Genomic DNA, 20429 nt, shown 5'->3' with positions numbered 1-20429 from the left:
CATCTCCACCTTTAGACTTCAACGTTACAGCATGACAACGGGTCTATTGGCCCATGGAGTCTGCTCCGACACTAACCTACACACTAGGGGCTATTTACCATTTTACCAATTAACCTACATACAAAGGTGGACAAAAATGCCGGAGAAACTCAGCGGGTGAGGCAGCATCTACGGAGCGAAGGAAATAGGCGACGTTTCGTCTGAAGAAGGGTCTCGGCCCGAAACGTTGCCCCTTTCCTTCGCGCCACATAGATGCTGCCGCACCCGCTGAGTTTCTCCAGCATTTTTGTCTACCTTCCATTTTCCAGCACCTGCAGTTCCCTCTTGAACATTTAACCTGGACAGGCACAAAAAGCTGGAGTAGCACAGCAGGTCAGACGGCATCTCTGGAGAGAAGGAATGGGCGACTCACCCGACCCGACCCGAAACGTCGCCCATTCCTTCTCTCCAGAGATGCTGTCTGACCAACTGAGTCACTCCAGCTATTTGTGTCTACAGTATCTCCAGTTTAAACCAGCATCTGCAGTTCCTTCCCACACATTTAACCGACACAAACCTGTACGTCTTTGTGTCCCTTTTACCGCTGCTGTATCTTTTGTTTTTAATTCATAAAATGTGTTCAATTATTAAAAAATAATATTACACTACAATAAAACAAACCAGATCCCACCGCCATGATACAATACAAACAAATATCCTTAATAAGCTATTGTGGACGGAGCACCAAGGCAAATTCCTTGTATGTGAATACTTGGCCAATAAATTTATTTAGTTACTTACTGTACAACTACGTTATAATCCTTATCGAGGACGCATTCAACACCCTGCGGAGCCCAGCGGTCCCGGAACTTCCCCGGGGGTGCCCGTGGGCAGGGCGTATTCCCGTTCTAACCCCACCCGGGCACGGAGGTAACCCTGGAAAAGGGGCAGGCAGGCAGGCAGGCAGGCGGATTGCGTAAAGCCCTCCACCGCCCGGCGCTGTGGCTCGCGGGTGGCTAACATGGCCGCTGTTGTATCATTGGGGGTGTGAGCAGTAGCGGACTGGGTCTAAACATATTGGTTGCCAGGAGACAATGGGGGCCCACTTCATCGGGGGCCCACTTAGTTATAGGGGGCCCACTTGCCATCGGGCAAGCCGACACCCTGGCCACTCCGCCACTGGTTGTGAGCGTGGACAAGAGGTGTTACGTCAGGAGTCGCGGGCTCATGGCCACTGGCTGCCCACCAACCTTTACCCAAGGACAGAGTCACAGAGGGGAGAGGTGGAAATGAAACCCGAGCGTTTGCAAAGAATCCGACCAAAAATACCAATACTTTCTTGCGGTTTGACCGGCACTTCTTGCTTTTCTTGGCTCCATCCAGTTGCACAAATTTAATCCAGGAAGAATGCGGATCCACAGGCCGATGTTCCCGACTCTCCAGCAGCTGGGAATAAGCACAAGGATTATTCCTCCGGTGTCTCTCTGTTACTACCCTCAGAGAGTCTAGACCAGTGGTTCCTAACCTGTTTTTGGCCATGCCCCACCTAATCACCTCTAAAATCCCGATGCCCCCCCCCCCCCGGGTGGGTGATATATAATTCTCCAAAGGAAATAGGCAACGTTTCGGGCCGAAACTCAAAGGAAATAGGCAACGTTTCGGGCCGAAACCCGGAAGGGTTTCGTCCCGAAACGTTGCCTATTTCCTTCGCTCCATAGATGCTGGAAAATCGAAGGTAGACAAAAAATGCTGGAGAAACTCAGCGGGTGCAGCAGCATCTATGGAGCGAAGGAAATAGGCAACGTTAAAAAGTGAACTCCATTTCAGCTGAAGAAGCTTAAAACGCCAATACCTTGGATTATGTAATAACTACACAATAAAGACCTTTTTTACCCCCCAAAAATTATTTACTCAAAATAACATCTGAAACATAAACTACATATGTTTACCTGATGGAAAATCCCAAAAAATAAAAATCGAAAATTTGGACCCAGACCTCCTCAATTGCCCCCCTTAAAAATCAAATTGCCCCCCTGTGGGGGATACGCCCGACGTTGGGAACCACTGGTCTAGACCCTCCCGGCCGTCAGGTGGTTGAACATCACAACCTCCAAAGATCAGACACAAAATGCTGGAGTAACTCAGTGGGACTGGCAGCATCTTTGGAGGGAAGGAATGGGTGACGTTTCAGGTCGAGACCCTTCTTCAGACTGAGATTTCGAGGGAGGGGGGGAGAGAGGGGGGATCTAGAGATATAGACAATAGTCCATGGACATTAGCAACATTAGCAACCTTTGTTTATAATGCCTTTTTAAGAAAGCAAAAAATATCTCCAGCTACCTCAGTGGGAAAATGCCAAACAGACAAAAAAAGAATTTGGACAGTTGATCAAAGGATACATAGATACATTGACAATAGGTGCAGGAGTGGGCCATTCGGCCCTTCGAGCCAGCACCACCATTCACTGTGATCATCCCCAATTAGTACCCCGTTCCTGCCTTCTCCCCATATCCCCTGACTCCACTATCTTTCAGAGCTCTATCTAACTCTCTCTTGAACGCATCCAGAGAATTGGCCTCCACTGCCTTCTGAGGCAGAGAATCCCACAGAGTCACAACCCTCTGGGCGAAGAGAGTTCTTCCTCATCTCCGTTCCAGGCCGCTTATCCCTAATTCTTCAGGGCACGGTGAGAAAACAGGGAGATCAGGGGGGACACGAAGTGCCAAGGGAAATGTAGAAATGGATCATTGTTGGCTGAGAGGGGAAGGGGACAACGAGGCATGCAATCAGCAGGATGCAATCAGTGGGGCGGTGAAACTTGTGGGAGAACGAGGGTGGGAGAGGAGAGGAGAGGAGAGCGTGCTCGGAAAAAAAACCCTCCAAATAAGTGGTTAAGAAGGAACTGCAGATGCTGGAAAATCGAAGGTAGACAAAAAATGCTGGAGAAACTCAGCGGGTGCAGCAGCATCTGTGGAGCGAAGGAAATAGGCAACGTTTCGGGACGAAACCCTTAAGGGTTTCGACCCGAAACGTTACCTATTTCCTTTGAGTTTCGGCCCGAAACGTTGCCTATTTCCTTTGAGTTTCGGCCCGAAACGTTGCCTATTTCCTTTGAGTTTCGGCCCGAAACGTTGCCTATTTCCTTCGCTCCGTAGATGCTGCTGCACCCGCTGAGTTTCTGCAGCACTTTTGTCTACCTTCAATAGACTTTGAGCCAGTTGCCTATTTCCTCCGCTCCGTAGATGCTGCTGCACCCCCATGAGTTTCCCCAGCATTTTTGTCAACCTCCAAATAACGTCTGAAATTACATAGGCTTGGGGGGGGGGGGGGCATTGATTTTGGCATTTGGCACTAATATTGTGTGTGCTTATGTATATACACACACACACACACACTGATTGTTGTTTTTCTCATTTATTATATTGTCTACAGCGTACCATGTTTACATATTCCGTTGTGCTGCTGCAAGTAAGAATGTTCCTGTTCTATCGAGGTCGATCTATTGACTGGGAGCTATGACAATAAAACACTCTTGACCCCCGGCCCCCGACCTCCGAACACCGTCATTCATCCCAGGATGCTTGGCTGTTCGCCAAAGGCGCTGTGAACTAACGGTCTCAAACTGTAAGCCATTGAACCCTCGTGTCCCTGGTGTGTGTCTCTGTGTGTGTCTCTCCACACGTTTCCGGTCAGGAGTCATCGGAAGTGTTATTCCCACTTTCCCACTAGTCTTCTGATGATCTGTTCCGCAGGTTATACCAAATGCCATACGGCCAGAGAGTCACACTGTGTGGAAACAGGCCCTTCTTGCCCGACTTGCCCATACTAACCAACATGTCCCACCGACGCTAGTCCCACCTGCCTGCATCCCTCTAAACCTGTCCTATCCATGTACCTGTCGAATTGTTTCTTAAACGTCGCGATTCTACCTGCCTCCTCTGGCAGCTCGTTCCACACACCCACCACCCTTTGTGCGAAAATGTTACCCCTCAGATTCTTAATAAATCTTTCCCCCCTTCACATTAAACCCAAGTCCTCTGGTTCTTGATTCCCCCACTCTGGGCAAGAGGTTCTGTGCGTCTGCCCGATCTTTTCCTCTCGTGACTTTATACACCCCTGTAAGATCACCCCTCATCCTCCTGAGCTACAGGGAATAGAGTCCCAGCCTACTCAACCTATCCCTATAGTTCAGACTCTCGAGTCCTGGCAACATCCTTGTAAATCTTCTCTGCACCCTTTCCAATTGACAACATCTTTCCTATAAGATGGTGCCCAGAACTGATCACATTTTTCCTAAATGTTGCCTCCCCCAATGTCTTACATAACTGCACCATGACCCCCCCCCCCCCCCAGCTTCTCTACTCAATACTCTGCCTGATGTAGACAATTGCCAAACCTTGTCCCGTCCCCATCTCTCTTCCAGCTTTCTCCCCCACCCCCACAATCGATCTGAGGAAGGGTCCCAAAGTTTTTTTGGCCTTCCATCACAGCGATGTGATGGATGTTTATGTAAATGATGTTGTGTCTTGGGTCTATTTGTTTGTAATGTATGGCTGCAGAAACGGCATTTCGTTTGGACCTCAAGGGGTCCAAATGACAATTAAATTGAATCTTGAATCTTGAATCCCGACCAAAAACATCTCCAGTCCGTCTTCTCCAGAGGTGCCGCCTGCCCCGTTGAGTTACTCCAGCACTTTGCTTGTTTTGAATTGTCTATTTGCACACTCGGGGCAATTTACAGAAGGCCGCAGAACCTACAATGTCTTTGGGGTGTGGGAGGATGCTCTGTCTGAAGGACGGCACAGTGGCACAGCTGGTAGAGCTCCCAGTGCCAGAGATCCCGTCTCCATCTTGGTATACGTCGCATGTTCTCCCTGTGACCACGTGGTGCTCCAGTTTCCCCCCACTTCCCAAAGACGTGCGGGTTTGTCGGTTAATCGGCCCGCTGTAAATCGCCGCTTCGTGTGTCGGGAGTGGGTGATAACGTTGGATAACACAGAACTAGTGTCAACGTCTAATCACTTATATTGTGTCTATTTTTACAAAACAGTATCTGTTGTCCAATGTGCCTCCGTTAAAACAATCTCAACTGCCGCACATGATCCCTATCCCCCTGTTCCATACATATCCATGTGCACATCCAAAAGCCTTTGAAAGATCACTATCATACCTGTTCCACCACCACCCATGGCACTGTGGTCAGGCACCTTCTGTATCTACCTATCTCTAGATACATATATGTTTAAGAAAGAACTGCAGATGCTGGAAAAACCGAAGGTAGACACAAAATGCTGGAGAAACTCAGCGGGGTGAGGCAGCATCTACGGGGTGAAGGAACAGGCGACGTTTCGGGTTACCAAGCCAATTAGCCTACAAACGTGAGCGCCTTTGGAGTGTGGAGATCGTGGAAATTCCAGAGAAAACCCATGCAGGTTACGGGGGGGATGTACAAACTCCATACAGAGAGCACCCGTGGTCAGGATCGAACCCGGGTCCAAGGCACTGTAAGGCAGCAACTCTACCGCTGCGCCACCGTGCCGCCCTATCCATATCTCTCCCAGTTTCAGTTTCCCTTTTAGTTTATTGTCATGTGCACTGAGGTACAGTAAAAATATTGTTGTTGCGGTTGGATGGGCTACGTCACGTGCATATTGTTGTTGCGGGCTAACACGCCAGTCAGCAGAAAGATGATGCATGATTACAATCGAGCCATTCACAGTGCACAGTCACATGATATAAGGGAATAAGGTTTAGTGCAAGGTGAGGAAAATTGCCCCGAGTGTGTGTGGGGGGTTGGGTGGATGAGTACGTGGGATAACACAGAACGGGTGATCGATGGTCGTCTTGGACTGGGGTTGGGCCGAGGGAGCCGTTTCCATGCCGGGTCTCTAAACACCAAACCGCGCTGGTCTCCCGGGCTCCGTGGAGCCCCCAGTCAGCGAGGTTAGACTGTGGTGGCCTCCAACTCTCTGGGCAAAGCGGGCTGGACTCACATGGATGGTCTCACCCTGCAGCGAGGGCGCCACCTGTTGGCTGGCCAAGGACTGGCACTGGCGACGGAAGTCGTGAGGTTGTCCGTGTCCTGCTCTTCCACCCGCGGCTGGCCTGGGTGAGGGTGTCTGGAGGAAAGGCCCCTTGAGGTGGGGGGGGAAAAGGGGATAAAAAATAAGGAATAAGTTGATTTGTTTGAATAAATATTGGTCCGCCGGCTAGTTGGTTTGGCGTCATTGTGAATTGTTCACAGTGCGTGTCGGATAGTGTGTGTGTGTGTGTGTGTGCGGGGATCGCTGGTCGGCACGGAGTCAGTGGGCCGAAGGGCCTGTTTCTGCGCTGTATCTCTAAACTAAACTAAAACTGACTCAAACGTCAGACACCAGGAACTGCAGATGTTTCGGGAAGGCCATGAAGGACCCTGAAGATTTGTATTTAAGAAGGAACTGCAGATGCTGGAAAATCGAAGCAGCATCTAATGGAGCGGAGGAAATAGGCAACTGGCTCAAAGTCTATTGAAGGTACGACTAAACATCCAAGCAATTCCCCCCCCCCCGTTTAAAGAAATGTTACTGTTGATCTATGTACAAATCTTCAGAGGTAGACAAAAGTGCTGGAGAAACTCAGCGGGTGCAGCAGCAGCATCTATGGAGCGAAGGAAATAGGCGACGTTTCGGGCCGAAACCCAAAGGAAATAGGTAACGTTTCGGGCCGAAACCCGGAAGGGTTTCGTCCCGAAACGTTGCCTATTTCCTTCGCTCCACAGATGCTGCTGCATCCGCTGAGTTTAATGTTGATTCAATGTTGTTTCAATGTTGATTACGGCTGATCATCCACAATCAGTAGGTAGACAAAAATGCTGGAGAAACTCAGCGAGTGCAGCAGCATCTATGGAGCGAAGGAAATAGGCAACGTTTCCTTCGCTCCATGCAAAGAGTTGAACAATCTCCACTATAGGAAATAGGCAATGTTTCGGGCCGAAACCCTTCCGGGTTTCGGCCCGAAACGTTGCCTATTTCCTTCGCTCCACAGATGCTGCTGCACCCGCTGAGTTCCTCCAGCACTTTTGTCTACCTCTGAAGATTTGTAGATAGATCAACAATAACATTTCTTTAAACGGGGGGAAATTGCTTGGATGTTTAGTTGGGTTTAGAGATACAGGATGGAAACAGGCCACTCGGCCCACACCAACCATTGATGGCCCCGTTCACACTAGTTCTGTGTTATCCCGCTTTCCCACCCACTCTTTGCACAATTTACAGAAGGCAGCAGAACCTACAATGTCTTTCGTTGTAATGCATTTCGTTGTCTCTGTACTGTACACTGCCAATGACAATTAAAATTGAATCTGAATCTGAATCTTTGGGGTGTGGGAGGATACTATGTGAAGGGCAGCACAGTGGCGCAGCGGGTAGAGCTCACAGTGCCATCTTGGTATACGCCGCACGTTCTCCCCGTGACCACGTCAGCTCCAGTTTCCTCCCACTTCCCAAAGACGTGCGGATTTGTCTACTAATCGGCCTGCTGTAAATCGCCGCTTCTGGTGCCGGGAGCGGCCGAAAACGTTGAGTAACACAGAACTAGTGTCAATGTCTAATTGACGGTCAGCATGGACTCAGTGGGCCGAAGGGCCTGTTTCCACGACAAACTAAACTACAATTATCAAGCTGCCCCCAACACAACATTCCCAGAGCTCATCTGAAGGAACTAATTTTGGAACGGGCTGGGCTGGGCTGGGCTATAATCTTACAAGCAAAACATGACACTAAAACCAGTTCATGTGTGAGGTGACCACTTGCATTGACCTAGTGTTGATTTATTGACTTAACTTCCCAACACTGTGATGTGTTAAGTTACAAAGTAAACGGCTCTGGATTAAAGATGCTGGAATGGTAGCTTTTAACAAGAGGTTCGTTACTGATCATCATGGTCCAATTCTTGCCTGTAGACCTGATGGCTACAGACAACATCAAAAACCCTGACCTGAGAGGTCATTTGCACAAAACAAATAAAAAATAACATGCATTTGGAACAGCGACTATGTTTTTAAAAGCACTCGACTGGTAATGAATGAAAATGTCAAGAGTTAAAAACCATTAAGCATTCATTTTGATTTTGTATTAAATTAGTGGTGAGAGGATGTAGAATTCATCAAAGGATATTAAACATTTTCTCAATGTATCATTGGTTGGTAAGGGTGTCAGGGACTATGGGGAGAAGGCAGGAGAATGGGGTTGAGAGGGAAAGATCGATCAGCTATCTTCTTCTTGCGTACGGCATGCACAGCCTAAAGTTGTAGGACAACTTGTTCTATTTGATCTTATTTGATTGTGCACGCTAGGTTGATTGGTTTTGTTGAAACAGGGCGGACTACGTGAAGGTTGCAATCTATGATTGAATGGCGGAGTAGACTTGATGGGCCGAATGGTTCCTATCACTTATGAAAGACTTTATAACCTGCAATGCTTCACACAATCCATCAAAATATAAAAAAATAAAAATGCCTAATTCAATAAAAACATTTCTTTCTTTAAATAATTGGTTCCATTTGATAGGAATGCCGAAATTATAGAAAAGTGACATCAAAAGAACAAAAACAAAACACTTCTGGGTTTTGTTACTGTGAGTGGATTCAGATTGATAATGGGGCTGCCCCACTGTACGAGTTAATTCAAGACGTCTCCCGAGTTTCTCCTGATTCGAACTCGGAGGTTTACGGTAATGGCCGCTCGTAGGTACTCGGGGCTCTCGTGGACATTTATCAACGTGTTGAAAAATCTTCACGAGCCTTCACGAGCTTACCGCGTTTCCCCTGAGTACCTGCCGTTAGCGTTACAAGCCGCAAAGAGAAGTCCCCGAGCTCCGACGTACCCGCTACGTACATTCTACGTGCTTACCACGAGTTTAATCTCGGGAGAGCTCTTGAATTGGCTCGTACAGTGGGACAGTTTGTAAATTTGCAAATTGGGAGGAAATTCAGCATGTCTTGATAAACAGCTAATCCTGCCAAATCTTGGCTATGAAGTGGTTTGGGAAAGTTGTGAAAGACGCTCAAAGTATTGCAAATCTTTCTTTTAATCACAAGCAGCTCGTCAAACAAAAACCAACGAGGGGGGTTTTAAAGGAAGTGAAGAAAAACATCTCCTGATCAAAGGGGTAGATTTCCCCGCCCTGGCCTGAATAAACATTGTACATCACCTACTTTAAACTCAACATGCTCACAAGACCACCCTCGGCAACAAAACCTGCTGATTAGATTGCCAACACTATTCCCCAAGGATGCCATCTGGAAATAAAATGGCCGCCTTGCCATGCACACAGGCCATCAGTGGCAGAAATCACTTCAAAAACTGCCCTCCAACTAAGACCTCAACGAATGGCGTGGTGGCGCAGCGGTAGAGTTGCTGCCTTACAGCGCCAGAGACACTGGCTCGATCCTGACACCGGCCACTGTCTGTACGGAGTTTGTACGTTCTCCCCGTGACCATGTGGGTTGTCTCCGGGTACTCCGGGTTCCTCCCACACTGTATCGCTAAACTAACACTAAACTAAACTAGGCTTTCTCTGCTCAGTGAATCTCCTTCAATAAAACACAAAGAGCTGGAGGACTCAGCGGGTCAGGCAGCATCTGGGGAGGGAATGAGCAGATGAGGCTAGTTTCACGATGAGACCGTTCTTCAGAGGCTGTTGTCACCATAAGGTTTGGTTTGGTTTAGTTTAGAGATGACTCTAGTCAGCATCCTGACTATGGGTGCTGTCTGTAAAGAGTTTGCACGTTTGCCCCGTGACCTGTGTGGGTTTTCTCCGAGATCTTCGGTTTTCCTCCCGCACTCCAAAGTTGTACAGGTTTGTAGGTTAATTGGCTTGGTGTAAATGTAAAAGTGTTTCCAGTGTGTGTAGGGTAGTGTTAGTGTGCAGGGATCGTTGGTCAGCATGGACTCGATGGGCCGAAGGGCCTGTTTCCACACTGTATCTCTAAACTAAACTAAAAATAAATACATCACTCGGAGAGTGCTTGCATAGAATTATCTGATTAGGATAGAGATTTGAATAGGAAAAGTTTAGAGGGATATGGGCAGGCATGTGGGACTAGCATAGATGGAGCTTCATGGTCGGCATGGGCAAGTTGGGCCGAAGGGCCTGTTTCCGTGCTGTAGTACTCCGCGACTCTATGACTTGGTTGGACATCGCACACAAACAAAAGCCTTCCACTGTAATTGGGTCCAGGTGAATAAAATAAATACACATTGCAGAAGTCCCAAAGTCCCAGGGCTGATCAGCCTGGTACTAATTGCTCTCTGATCTTGGACTCATCGGGGGCGTCCGGAGCTGGGGAGAGAGCTGCCAGTTTCCCAGCAGTGTACTCTGTGTAATCTGCCTACTGTGGCTGGCACAAGGGACCTGGCACCAGCTCAGCAGCTCCATTCATTGTAGCAACAGACACAGCTGCATGCCACAGATCAGTTTCGGTCCATTTAAAAACATATATTTAATTGAGCAAAATTAAATGCGTAGTATTCTTTTTCTATGGTCGTTAAGTGTTTTAAGGTTTGTTTATTTTCTAAATAATTTTTCTTTTTTTTTTAATTGTGTGATTAGTTTTTAATACTTTCTGAATGTTTGACGATGTCAGAGACATTCCAATCCTTTGACAGCTGGTTTAACCTGGGGCTGCAGCTTAACCAGCTGTCGAAGGATTCAACATTTCGCCCATAGATTGGAGCTGATTTTGTGGGAGAGGTTCTCACTAGAAGCTGGTAGAGCTGCTGCCTCACCAGTGGTCCCAGAGCATAGGTTTCATCCTGACCTGTGGTGCTGAGATTGTTCTGTAAAGGGTATGCTTCACAATAGACACACACACACACACACAAAACCATACAAAGGAGGCAACAAAAGCTCGGTACCCGTGACAATAAAAACTAAACTGAAACTGTAGATTGTGGAATCTTAAGCAAAACACAAAGTGCTGGAGGAACTCAGCGGGTCAGGCAGCATCTGTAGAGGGAATGGACAGACAATGTCTTGGGTTGGGACCCTTCCTCAGACTGGATAATGTTCCAGGGCAGGACCCTTGTTCAAATATCTTTCAGATTGTTTGGTTGTTAATTTCCAAACGACATTCTCATCAGCGGCCAAATACAGGGATCTGAGTGAAAGGAAACTCACCTTACTTGTCCTGGCCAAGGATAAAACATAGCCTGCCCATGGACCAACAACACCCTGCTTTGATATCAGTTATCAGTCTGGACAAACACCTTCAACAAAAGCCCAGCTTCCTTCCACAACATCTAATGTCCTAGACTTCCAAAGATCGGGTAATCTTGAACATTAACTTTTGGTACAATTTGCATGATACGTTAGCGTTAACATGCAGACATTACAAAGGTAGTTGTGGCAAATAGATTTACACTACACACACTCCGTCTCGTGAGAATAAGGAGGGGAAGAGACAGTGGCTTTAAGACTTTTGCCTCCATTGCAGTGAGGAGGTGCCTGGTGAACTCACTGTGGTGGATGTTAATTTGTGTTTACTGTTGTTTATTATTATATGTACGACTGCAGGCAACGAACTTTCGTTCAGACCGAAAGGTCTGAATGACAAATAAAGGAATCTAATCTAATCTAATCCTTGAAGATTGAGCTGCCAGTGGAGGTAATTGAGGCAGGAACTATAACTGCATTTAAAAGATTTATTGGGCAGGTACATGACCAGGACAGGTGTAGAAGGTAAATGGGCCAAATGGGACGAGCTTAGATGTGGCACCTTGGTCAGCATGGATGAGTTGGGCCGAAGGGCCCGTTTGGTGCTGCAAGACTTTGACTAAATTTATAAATCCACAAATGGAGCAACACGAGGAATACTCCGCAGGTTAGGCAGCATCTGCAATGAAATGGAGATGGGACTTGCTGATGGCCATTCATTAGAGCGCTGAGTAGTTTAGATATTGTTGGTCGGGGCCGACTCGGAGGGCCGAAGGGCCTGAAATCTCTAAAACAAATCACTAAAACTAAAAACGCCACCTATTTATTCTATGTTCTATGTCGGGACTGAGTTCCAGCAATCCACAAAATTAAACCATGGAATAATCTTCACCCTACCATAGTTACCCAACCAGGTGCAACTAAATTTAAGGTAGCTCTTTCTTTCCAAAAAGTCCTCCCTCCACCACCTCCACAGTTTAAATTCCATTTGGAATATTTTGGAGGACCAAGAACCAAGAAAAACAACATGATTTTCACCAGACGTGACATGGGGCTCCAACCCCAGCTCGCTGGCAGTCTCGGAGCCAAACGATAGAGACATATCCTGTGTACACCTCACTGTAATCCCCCTTGTTACAGGCGTTCAGTGCAAGCGATCCATGTCACCGTGCAGGCAGGCAGGCAGGCAGGCGGGCAAACAGCAAGGTGTGAAGCCTCCCGCACATGTCCCTTCCTGCACTGTAAAGGTACAGCAGGCATTCCAATTATGTTGGCCTTGTGGTGTGGGTTTGGAGTCTGTCACCACGGAAACTGAACGGCAGCGCTGGAGGCAGTCGAGGCATTGCTGACAGACTTATTGTAATATCGCAGTCCGTGTATCCGTGTCATTCAGTGAGGCTGCAATTAAACGGGCTGCTAATTCATCACGTCATGGACAGATGTCTACACTGACAGCCTGTGAGCAAACTCTGCCCATCGCCCCTGTGCCAATTAGGTATTAGGCTGCAGAGAAACGGAACATGTACACAGATAACATAGAAACAAGGATGCTCGCTGTTTTTTTTGTGTGCCAATTCTCTCTGTAAAACAGACGCAAAAAGCTGCAGTTAACTCAGTGGGTCAGTCTGCAGAAGGGTCTCAACCCGAAACATCACCTATTGCTTCTCTCCACAGATGTTGCCTGACCCGCTGAGTTACTCCAGCGTTTTGTGTCTATCTTCGGTTTAAACCAGCATCTGCAGTTCCTTGCTACATACCATATCTCCGTGTGTTGGAATTAGAATGGAATGGTGTTAGATTGTGATCTGGCTTGTACTTTGTACTTTAGTAATGATGGCTTTTGCTCTGGTGCGGCACGGTGGCGCAGCGGTAGAGTTGCTGCCTCACAGCGCCAGAGGCCCGGGTTCGATCCTGACTACGGGTGCTGTCTGTAGGGAGTTTGCACGTTCTCCCCGTGACCGCGTGGGCTTTCTCCTGGGTCCCCGGTTTCCTCCCACACTCCAAAGTCGTACAGATTTGTAGGTTAACTGTAATTTGTCCCTCGTGGGTGTGGGATGGTGTTAATGTACAGGGATCGCCGGTCCGTCTGGACTCGAAGTGCCCTGTTTCCGCGCTGTATCTCTAAACTAAACCGAAAATAACCAAATGGAACACAGGAGCCTGCAGATGCTGCAGTTAGAGGTGCCCAGGATGGGGCAGAACCATGGGCACCACACTCTAGTTGGCATGACCTGCCCACGCCAGGCTTCATCCACCAAGCAGGATGTACGTACCAGCCAGGTTTATCACCCAACGTGTTCAGAGGTTTATCTCAGACCTATCTCGCGTCCTTTTTGCAAGTGGCAAGTTCTTTTGAGGGCTAGCAGCCTCAGATCCCTTCACATGGGGATGAAAGGATATTTTCCAAGATCTTTATCTCCCTTGTAGTATTGACTTGGCTTTCAAATGAATCGGAATCTTGACCAGTTGGAGTTCACTGATTGAAGGACGGTCCCACCCGCTTGACCAGCCAATTACAGGCTGGGTCGCTCCCAGTGGCTTCCGACGGAGGTGGAGCAGCCTTCCCCAAACACCAGACTGTAGCCTGGACAGATGAAGGGCCCATCCCCCACTCACACCAACCCCCCACCATCACTGGTGGAGTTCCTTCTCCCCCCTGAGAGGAATAGATCGGGTAGAAGCACAGAGTCTCTTGCCCAGAGCCGGGGAAGAATCGAGGGCCAGAGGACGTGAAAGGGAAAAAGGGTGGCGGGTGTTTGGGACGAGCTGCTGGAGAAGGCAGTCGAGGCTGGGACTATCCCGACGTTTAAGAAACAGTTGGACAGGTACATGGATAGGTCAGGTTTCGAGGATAACAGCCAAATGCAGGCAGGTAGGAATAGTGTAGATGGGCCATGATGGTCGGAGTGGGCACGTTGGGCCAAAGGGCCTGTTTCCATCGCACCCTCTATAATCCTGACCCAGAGTTGATGTCCTCATTGTTTCGAATCTCCATTTACATTTCACCATTGCAAACACATTTCTGAACTTGTTTTACCACCTGTAATGATCTATGTATCAGAACCTCTTGTTCCCAGTAAAGCATTTCCACATCTGACCACAGGTCCCTCCTTATTCATCCTCAGAAACAGGTCATCTCTCATTTCTACATATTAAATGTAATCAGATCAGATAATACTATATATGAATACAAACTCCAGTGCAACAGGTAGAGCAAAGGGGAAGATACAGAGTGTAGAATATAGTTCTCAGCTTTGTAGCATGTCAGTTCCAGAGACAAAGTCCAGATTCAGATTCAGATTCAGATTCAGATTCAGATTCAATTTTAATTGTCATTGTCAGTGTACAGTACAGAGACAACGAAATGCATTTAGCATCTCCCTTGAAGAGCGACATAGCAAACGATTTGAATAAATAATAATAAGTGTCCGGGGGGGGGGGGGGTGGTGATTGGCAGTCACCGAGGTACGTTGTTGAGTAGAGTGACAGCCGCCGGAAAGAAGCTGTTCCTCGACCTGCTGGTTCGGCAACGGAGAGACCTGTAGCGCCTCCCGGATGGTAGGAGGGTAAACAGTCCATGGTTGGGGTGAGAGCAGTCCTTGGCGCTGCTGAGCGCCCTCCGCAGACAGCGCTTGCTTTGGACAGACTTAATGGAGGGGAGCGAGGAACCGGTGATGCGTTGGGCAATTTTCACCACCCAACGTCCTCAATGGGGAAGAGGTGAATCGGGCAGTACTCTAGCTTGTGGAAGGGCCGTTCAGAAGCCTGAGAGCAGAGGGGAGGAATCTGTTCTTGAGGGTGGTGGTGCGCGCTGTCAAGCTTCCGTACATTCTGCCAGACGGATTCTGGGGGGGGGGGGGGGGGGGGGGGTGGAATGACCAGGGTGGGGGGCACGTCGTTGATTACGTTGGCGGATTTTCCGAGGCAGCGTGAAGTGTAGATGGAGTCAATGGTGGGGAGTCTGGTCTGTGTGATGGACTGGGCTACATCTGCAACTCTGTACAATTTGTTGAGGGCCTGGGCAGGGCTGTTCCCAGACCAAGCAGTGACACAACCCGGTGGTGAAGCTGTCTGTGATGTATCTGGAGTAGCCCACACCGTATTGTGGGGTTGGCAACGCCATTTAAAAGCAACAAAAGTGACAAAGCTCTCCCGACTTTAATTATCGATCACGTCTGTGAGGAGATACTGACCACAGTTTGAACATTCCAAATAGTGACTGATCAGAGCTCGTACGTTTCAGAGCAGAATTAGGCCATTAGGTCCATCACCCCTATTCTGCCATTCAATCATCACCGATCTACCCTTCTCTCTCAACCCCAGTCTCCTGCCTTCTCCCCACAACCCCCGACACATGTACTCATCGAGAATCTATCAATCTCCACCGTACAAATATCCATTGGCTTGGCCTCCAATCAATTCCACAGATTCACCACCCTCTGACTAGAGAAATCCCTCCTCATCTCCTCGCTAAAGGTACAAAGGCACCTTGAAGCTATGTCCATTGGATTTTAATCGTTCCACCCTGAGAAAATGGTTCTGACTGTCTACCCTATCTACACCTCTTACCATTCTATTCTCTTCTACCAGGTCCCCTGTCCACCTCCAGAATGCCAGAGACAGCAATCCAAATGTGTCCAACATGTGACATGTGTTTGTCGGAGGGACATGGATTATGTGCCCTCTGACAAACTCTTAGGGAGTTAGATGTGGCCCTTGTGGCTAAGGGGATCGGGGATATGGAGAGAAGGCAGGTACGGGATACTGAGTTGGATGACTCCTGCACCTATTTTCTATGTTTCTATGTGCCAGCAGTTTTAAGAGTTGGTCTTGGCATCATGTTCAGCACAAATATTGTGGGCCGAATGGCCTTTACTTGTGCTATACTGTTCCATATTCCATTTTCAGGCTGTTATTGGACATTGAAAATAGTCAGAATTTATTAATTGAACCACAAGGAATTGCATAAAGCTGGAATCTTGCACAGAACACAAACCACTGGAATAACTCAGCAGGTCCGAATTCTGTGGAATTCTCTGCCTCAGAGGGCAGTGGAGGCAGGGTCTCTGGATGCTTTCAAGAGAGAGCTAGATAGGGCTCTTAAAGATAGCGGAGTCAGGGGATATGGGGAGAAGGCAGGAACGGGGTACTGATTGGGGATGATCAGCCATGATCACATTGAATGGCGGTGCTGGCTCGAAGGGCCGAATGGCCTACTCCTGCACCTATTGTCTATTGTCATATTGTCAGGCAGCAACTCAGGAGGTTATGGAAAGGTGACGTTTCAGGTCGGGACCCTCCTTCAGACATGGTGCATTCATTTATGATGGTCTTAAATTATTATTTTTCAAATAAACCCATTTTAAAACGTCAACTTTGCTTTGACTGCAGAAACGTACGATCCCGACTTTCCTCATTCCTGCTGGATCCCGAGGGTAACTCAGACAGACGAACTCCCTGAACACGGGATGGACATTATTCATGGAAACTCCTGATTTAATGAAACAGCTTGAAACAGAATCGCGCCAGTGAAGGACATGGGAACGGCAGTACATTGACGTTCACAGTGCCAGTGGGGCAGCTCTCTGTCACCCGTGCCAAATAAACCCTGCCAACAGATTGTTCAACCTCCAACACGACCGGATAGCCGTGGAGAAAAGAAGGACAGCGAGACTTCTATTAAACGCTATCAACCACATTTTTCCTTATCAGGCAGTATTAATTTGATTTGCCTTATTTCAGAATGCCAGTTTCATTCACAGTGTCTTGCCTGACCATGGGAACTGGCAGCAGCACCCAAGGTCCATGCTGTGTGCGGGAGGAACTGCAGATGCTGGTGCAGTGGGGAAGTCAAATCTTATTACTTTTGCTGTCAGTTTTCATACTTGTTCTCACCTTCACAAGGTCAATTCTAACTATTTCCTTCTCTCTTCAGGTCAGGGGACAAGCTAGCCATTAAATCCATTTAACTTTGACTCTCACAACCATCTTCCCACCTCCTATAAGGATTCAATTCCATTCTGCCAGTTAGACTGATTGTAAAATGCAGCATGGAAACAGGTCCCTCAGCTACCAGAGTCTACGCCAACTGTTAATCATCTGTTCACACTGGTTCTACATTATCCCAGTTACATACCCATTCCTTACACACAAGGGGCAACTCTGCATTGCACCACTGTGCTTTCATATCTGTCACACACGCTCGGATGTTAAAACTCTCCACTCAGTCTGAAATTAAGAATTAAAAAGAGAATTTTCCACGCTCTTTGAATAAACTATTCAACGACTATCTCTCCTCCACACTATCTTCATATCAGTTTCTCTGTGACAATTAGAATTCATTTTATTTCAATCATCCTTTCGAGTGGATCACAGTGGAGGCCAAGCCGCTGGATGGATTTAAGAGAGAGTTAGATAGGGGCTAGTGGAGTCAAGGGATATGGGGAGAAGGCAGGCACAGGTTATTGATTGGGGACCGTCAGCCATGATCACAATGAATGGCGGTGCTGGATCGAAGGGCCAAATGGCCTCGTCCTGCACCTATTTTCTATGTTTCTATGACATTGGTTTAAGGTGAGAGAGGAAAGATTTCTAGAAGCCAGGGGTAAACACACAGTGGGTTTGTGGAGGTGGTCACAGTGGGTGTGTGTGTGTTTAAAAGACATGTGTGCGTGTGTGTGAATTGTGAGAAAGGTGTGATGAGAGGGCCAAATGTGGGAAACTGCGATCGAATGTGAGAGTGTGCATATATTGTGAGTGTTCATGCGGATGTGTGTGTGTGTGACGTGGACATTGATCACATCTGTGTGTGGCCTCTGTCAGAGCTTTCAAGAAACCGTGGGTGATTTGTGTGTGTTTCTTGACCCACGGTAAGTGTGTGTGTGTGAGTGTGTGTGTGTGTGTGTGTGTGTGTGTGTGAATGTGAGTGTGCGTGTGTGTGTGTGTGATGTGTGTGTGTGTGTGTGTGTGTGTGTGTGTGTGTGTGTGTGTGAGTGTGTGTGTGTGTGTGTGTGTGTGTGTGTGAGTGTGTGTGTGTGTGTGTGTGTGTGTGTGTGTGTGTGTGTGTGTGTGTGTGTGTGTGTGTGTGTGTGTGTGTGTGTGTGTGTGTGTGTGTGTGTGTGTGTGTGTGTGTGTGTGTGTGTGTGTGTGTGTGTGTGTGTGTGTGTGTGTGTGTGTGTGTGTGTGTGTGTGTGTGTGTGTGTGTGTGTGTGTGTGTGTGTGTGTGTGAGTGCGGTGTGTGTGTGTGTGTGTGTGTGAGTGTGTGTGTGTGTGTGTGTGTGTGTGTGTGTGTGTGTGTGTGTGTGTGTGTGTGTGTGTGTGTGTGTGTGTGTGTGTGTGTGTGTGTGTGTGTGTGTGTGTGTGTGTGTGTGTGTGTGTATGTGTGTGTGTGTGTGTGTGTGTGTGTGTGTGTGTGTGTGTGTGTGTGTGTGTGTGTGTGTGTGTTCACTAACCTCCTCACTGTTGCTCAGCGTGGTGTTGAAGGGCTCGGTGTGCTGACTGATGATCCTGGAGTTTTTCTTGGCGGTGACGGGCCAGTGTAGCCCCAGCACGGTGGCGAGGATGGCCACGGTCCACGCTGTCATGGTCGGCGCGGCGGCGGGCGGGGGGCTCCACACAAACTCACGACCCAAAGCGCCGTCACACGAGGGGGGAGCAGAGGCATCGGGTGCCGACCCGACCCGCAGAATGGATCAGCTCAGCTCAGCGGCTCCCAGGCGACAAGGCAGCGCTGCATTGAAGGGAAATGCTGCCGTTTAATGGGGGCAGATACAGGTGGGGAGAGTGGGGGCAGAACTCCGCTCACTGTCTCTCCCCGATCACATCGCCGCCGCCCCTGTCCCACCGGCTCCACGATCCTCTCCTCTCTCCCTCTCTCCCTCTCCCCTCTCCTCTCTCCCCGCTCTCTCTCTCTCTCTATCTTTCTCTCCCTCCCCTTTCTATCTCTCCCCTCCCCTCCCCTCTCTCACTCCCCCTCTCCCTCTCTCCCTCCCACCACCTCCCGGGCGCGGTCTCTTTAATCTGCACTTTCCAATCCTGCTGGAAGGAGGAGGGGAGACAGGGGGCGGGTGAGTTTAAAGCAATAATCTGCCCAACATTCATCCGCTTTCCGATGGGAATGGGGCACCAGATTGGCATGGAGTTGTGTCAGAGGGTGATGGGGTCACGGTAGCTACTGACCTGAGACAGAGAGAGAGGGGGGAGAGGGAGAGGATGGGGGAGAGGGAGAGGATGGGGGAGAAAGAGAAGGGATGGGGGAGAGGGGGAATGAGAAAGGGCGATAAGGAGAGGGGGGAGGGAGTGAGAGGGGGAGAGAGAGAGGGGGGCGGAGGAGGGAGGAGGGAGAGAGGGGGGAGAGGGAGGGGGGAATGGGGAAAGAGAAGAGGGGGAGAGTGGAGAGGGGGGCGAGAGTGAGGTGGGAGAGGGGGGGGAGAGGTGAGGTGGGGGGGGTGAGAGAGAGGGGGGGAGAGAGAGGGGGGGGGGGGGGAGAGGGGGGGGGGGGGGGTGGGAGGGGGGGGGAGAGGGAAGGGGGGGGGGGGAGAGGGGGGGTGGGGGGGGGGGGGGGGGGGGGAGAGGGGGAGGGGGGGGGAGGGGGGGGGGAGGGGAGGGGGGGGGAGGGGGGGAGGGGGAGGGAGAGAGGGGGGGGGAGGGGGGGGGGGGAGAGAGGGGATAGGGGGAAAGGACAGAGGGGTAACAATTTCTCACATGGCTCCGATGTCCCTGTCTGCTGGTTGGAGAGAGATGAGCTGGCCCCAGTGTGTGTGTGTAGGTGGGTGGGTGGGTGCAGCGTTTGTGCTCGGGCCGCTGGCAGCAGCAGCAGCAGCAGCAGCGCCTCTACTCCCCACACTGATTCACTTTAACGAATGGTCGTGGGGACGAGGTGAAGGCTTCCTCTCCCAGCCACTCTCTCCCATCCACCACCGCCTTTCATCGCCTCTCCCGGGCAACTCTTCCCCTCCAGGAGCGTGGGATTTGCTTATCTCGCCTGATCATCAATGATACGCCTTATCATTCCTCGCTCTACCCAGCCCCGGAGATTATTATCAAGTTTACACAACTTTTTTAAAGACAGCAGACACACCAGAGAGTGAAAGATTTCATAAACTTGTCTTATTTTTACGCAAATTATGGTCATTAAACCGACTTTGAGATTAGATTTTTTTCCCTCGTCCGCCGGCTGCAGAATATAAAATAGCTAATATGTTTAAAAATGTACCTTGCATTTAAATTAATCCCAGTTAAATATGTTGCACAAAATG

The 20429-nt window shown here is 49.1% G+C and overlaps 1 protein-coding gene across 5 annotated transcripts in view; it reads right to left on the bottom strand.

The window, feature by feature from the left end:
• c1qtnf12 (C1q and TNF related 12) overlaps window positions 1–20030 on the bottom strand; it is a 37263-nt gene extending 17233 nt beyond the window's left edge. The window contains exons 1-4 of one of the 5 annotated variants that reach the window (XM_055659196.1): window positions 19876–20030; window positions 18624–18901; window positions 5973–6113; window positions 1309–1425 (exon numbers count right to left, since the gene is read on the bottom strand). In XM_055659196.1, coding sequence (XP_055515171.1) covers window positions 1309–1425; window positions 5973–6113; window positions 18624–18755 — 390 coding nt within the window. In that variant the 5' untranslated portion in view covers window positions 18756–18901; window positions 19876–20030. Of the gene's footprint in view, window positions 1–1308; window positions 1426–5972; window positions 6114–18623; window positions 19070–19875 lie in introns of those variants that run through there. The other 4 variants (XM_055659195.1, XM_055659197.1, XM_055659198.1 and 1 more) reach the window with 4 other exon arrangements.
• Window positions 20031–20429: the final 399 nt, after the last annotated feature.

Source organism: Leucoraja erinacea, chromosome 30 (assembly GCF_028641065.1).
Source record: "Leucoraja erinacea ecotype New England chromosome 30, Leri_hhj_1, whole genome shotgun sequence".
Classification (NCBI taxonomy): Eukaryota; Metazoa; Chordata; class Chondrichthyes; order Rajiformes; family Rajidae; genus Leucoraja; species Leucoraja erinaceus.
Note: the sequence above shows the minus strand (reverse complement) of the source record. Positions and strands in the feature narration are given on the sequence as shown.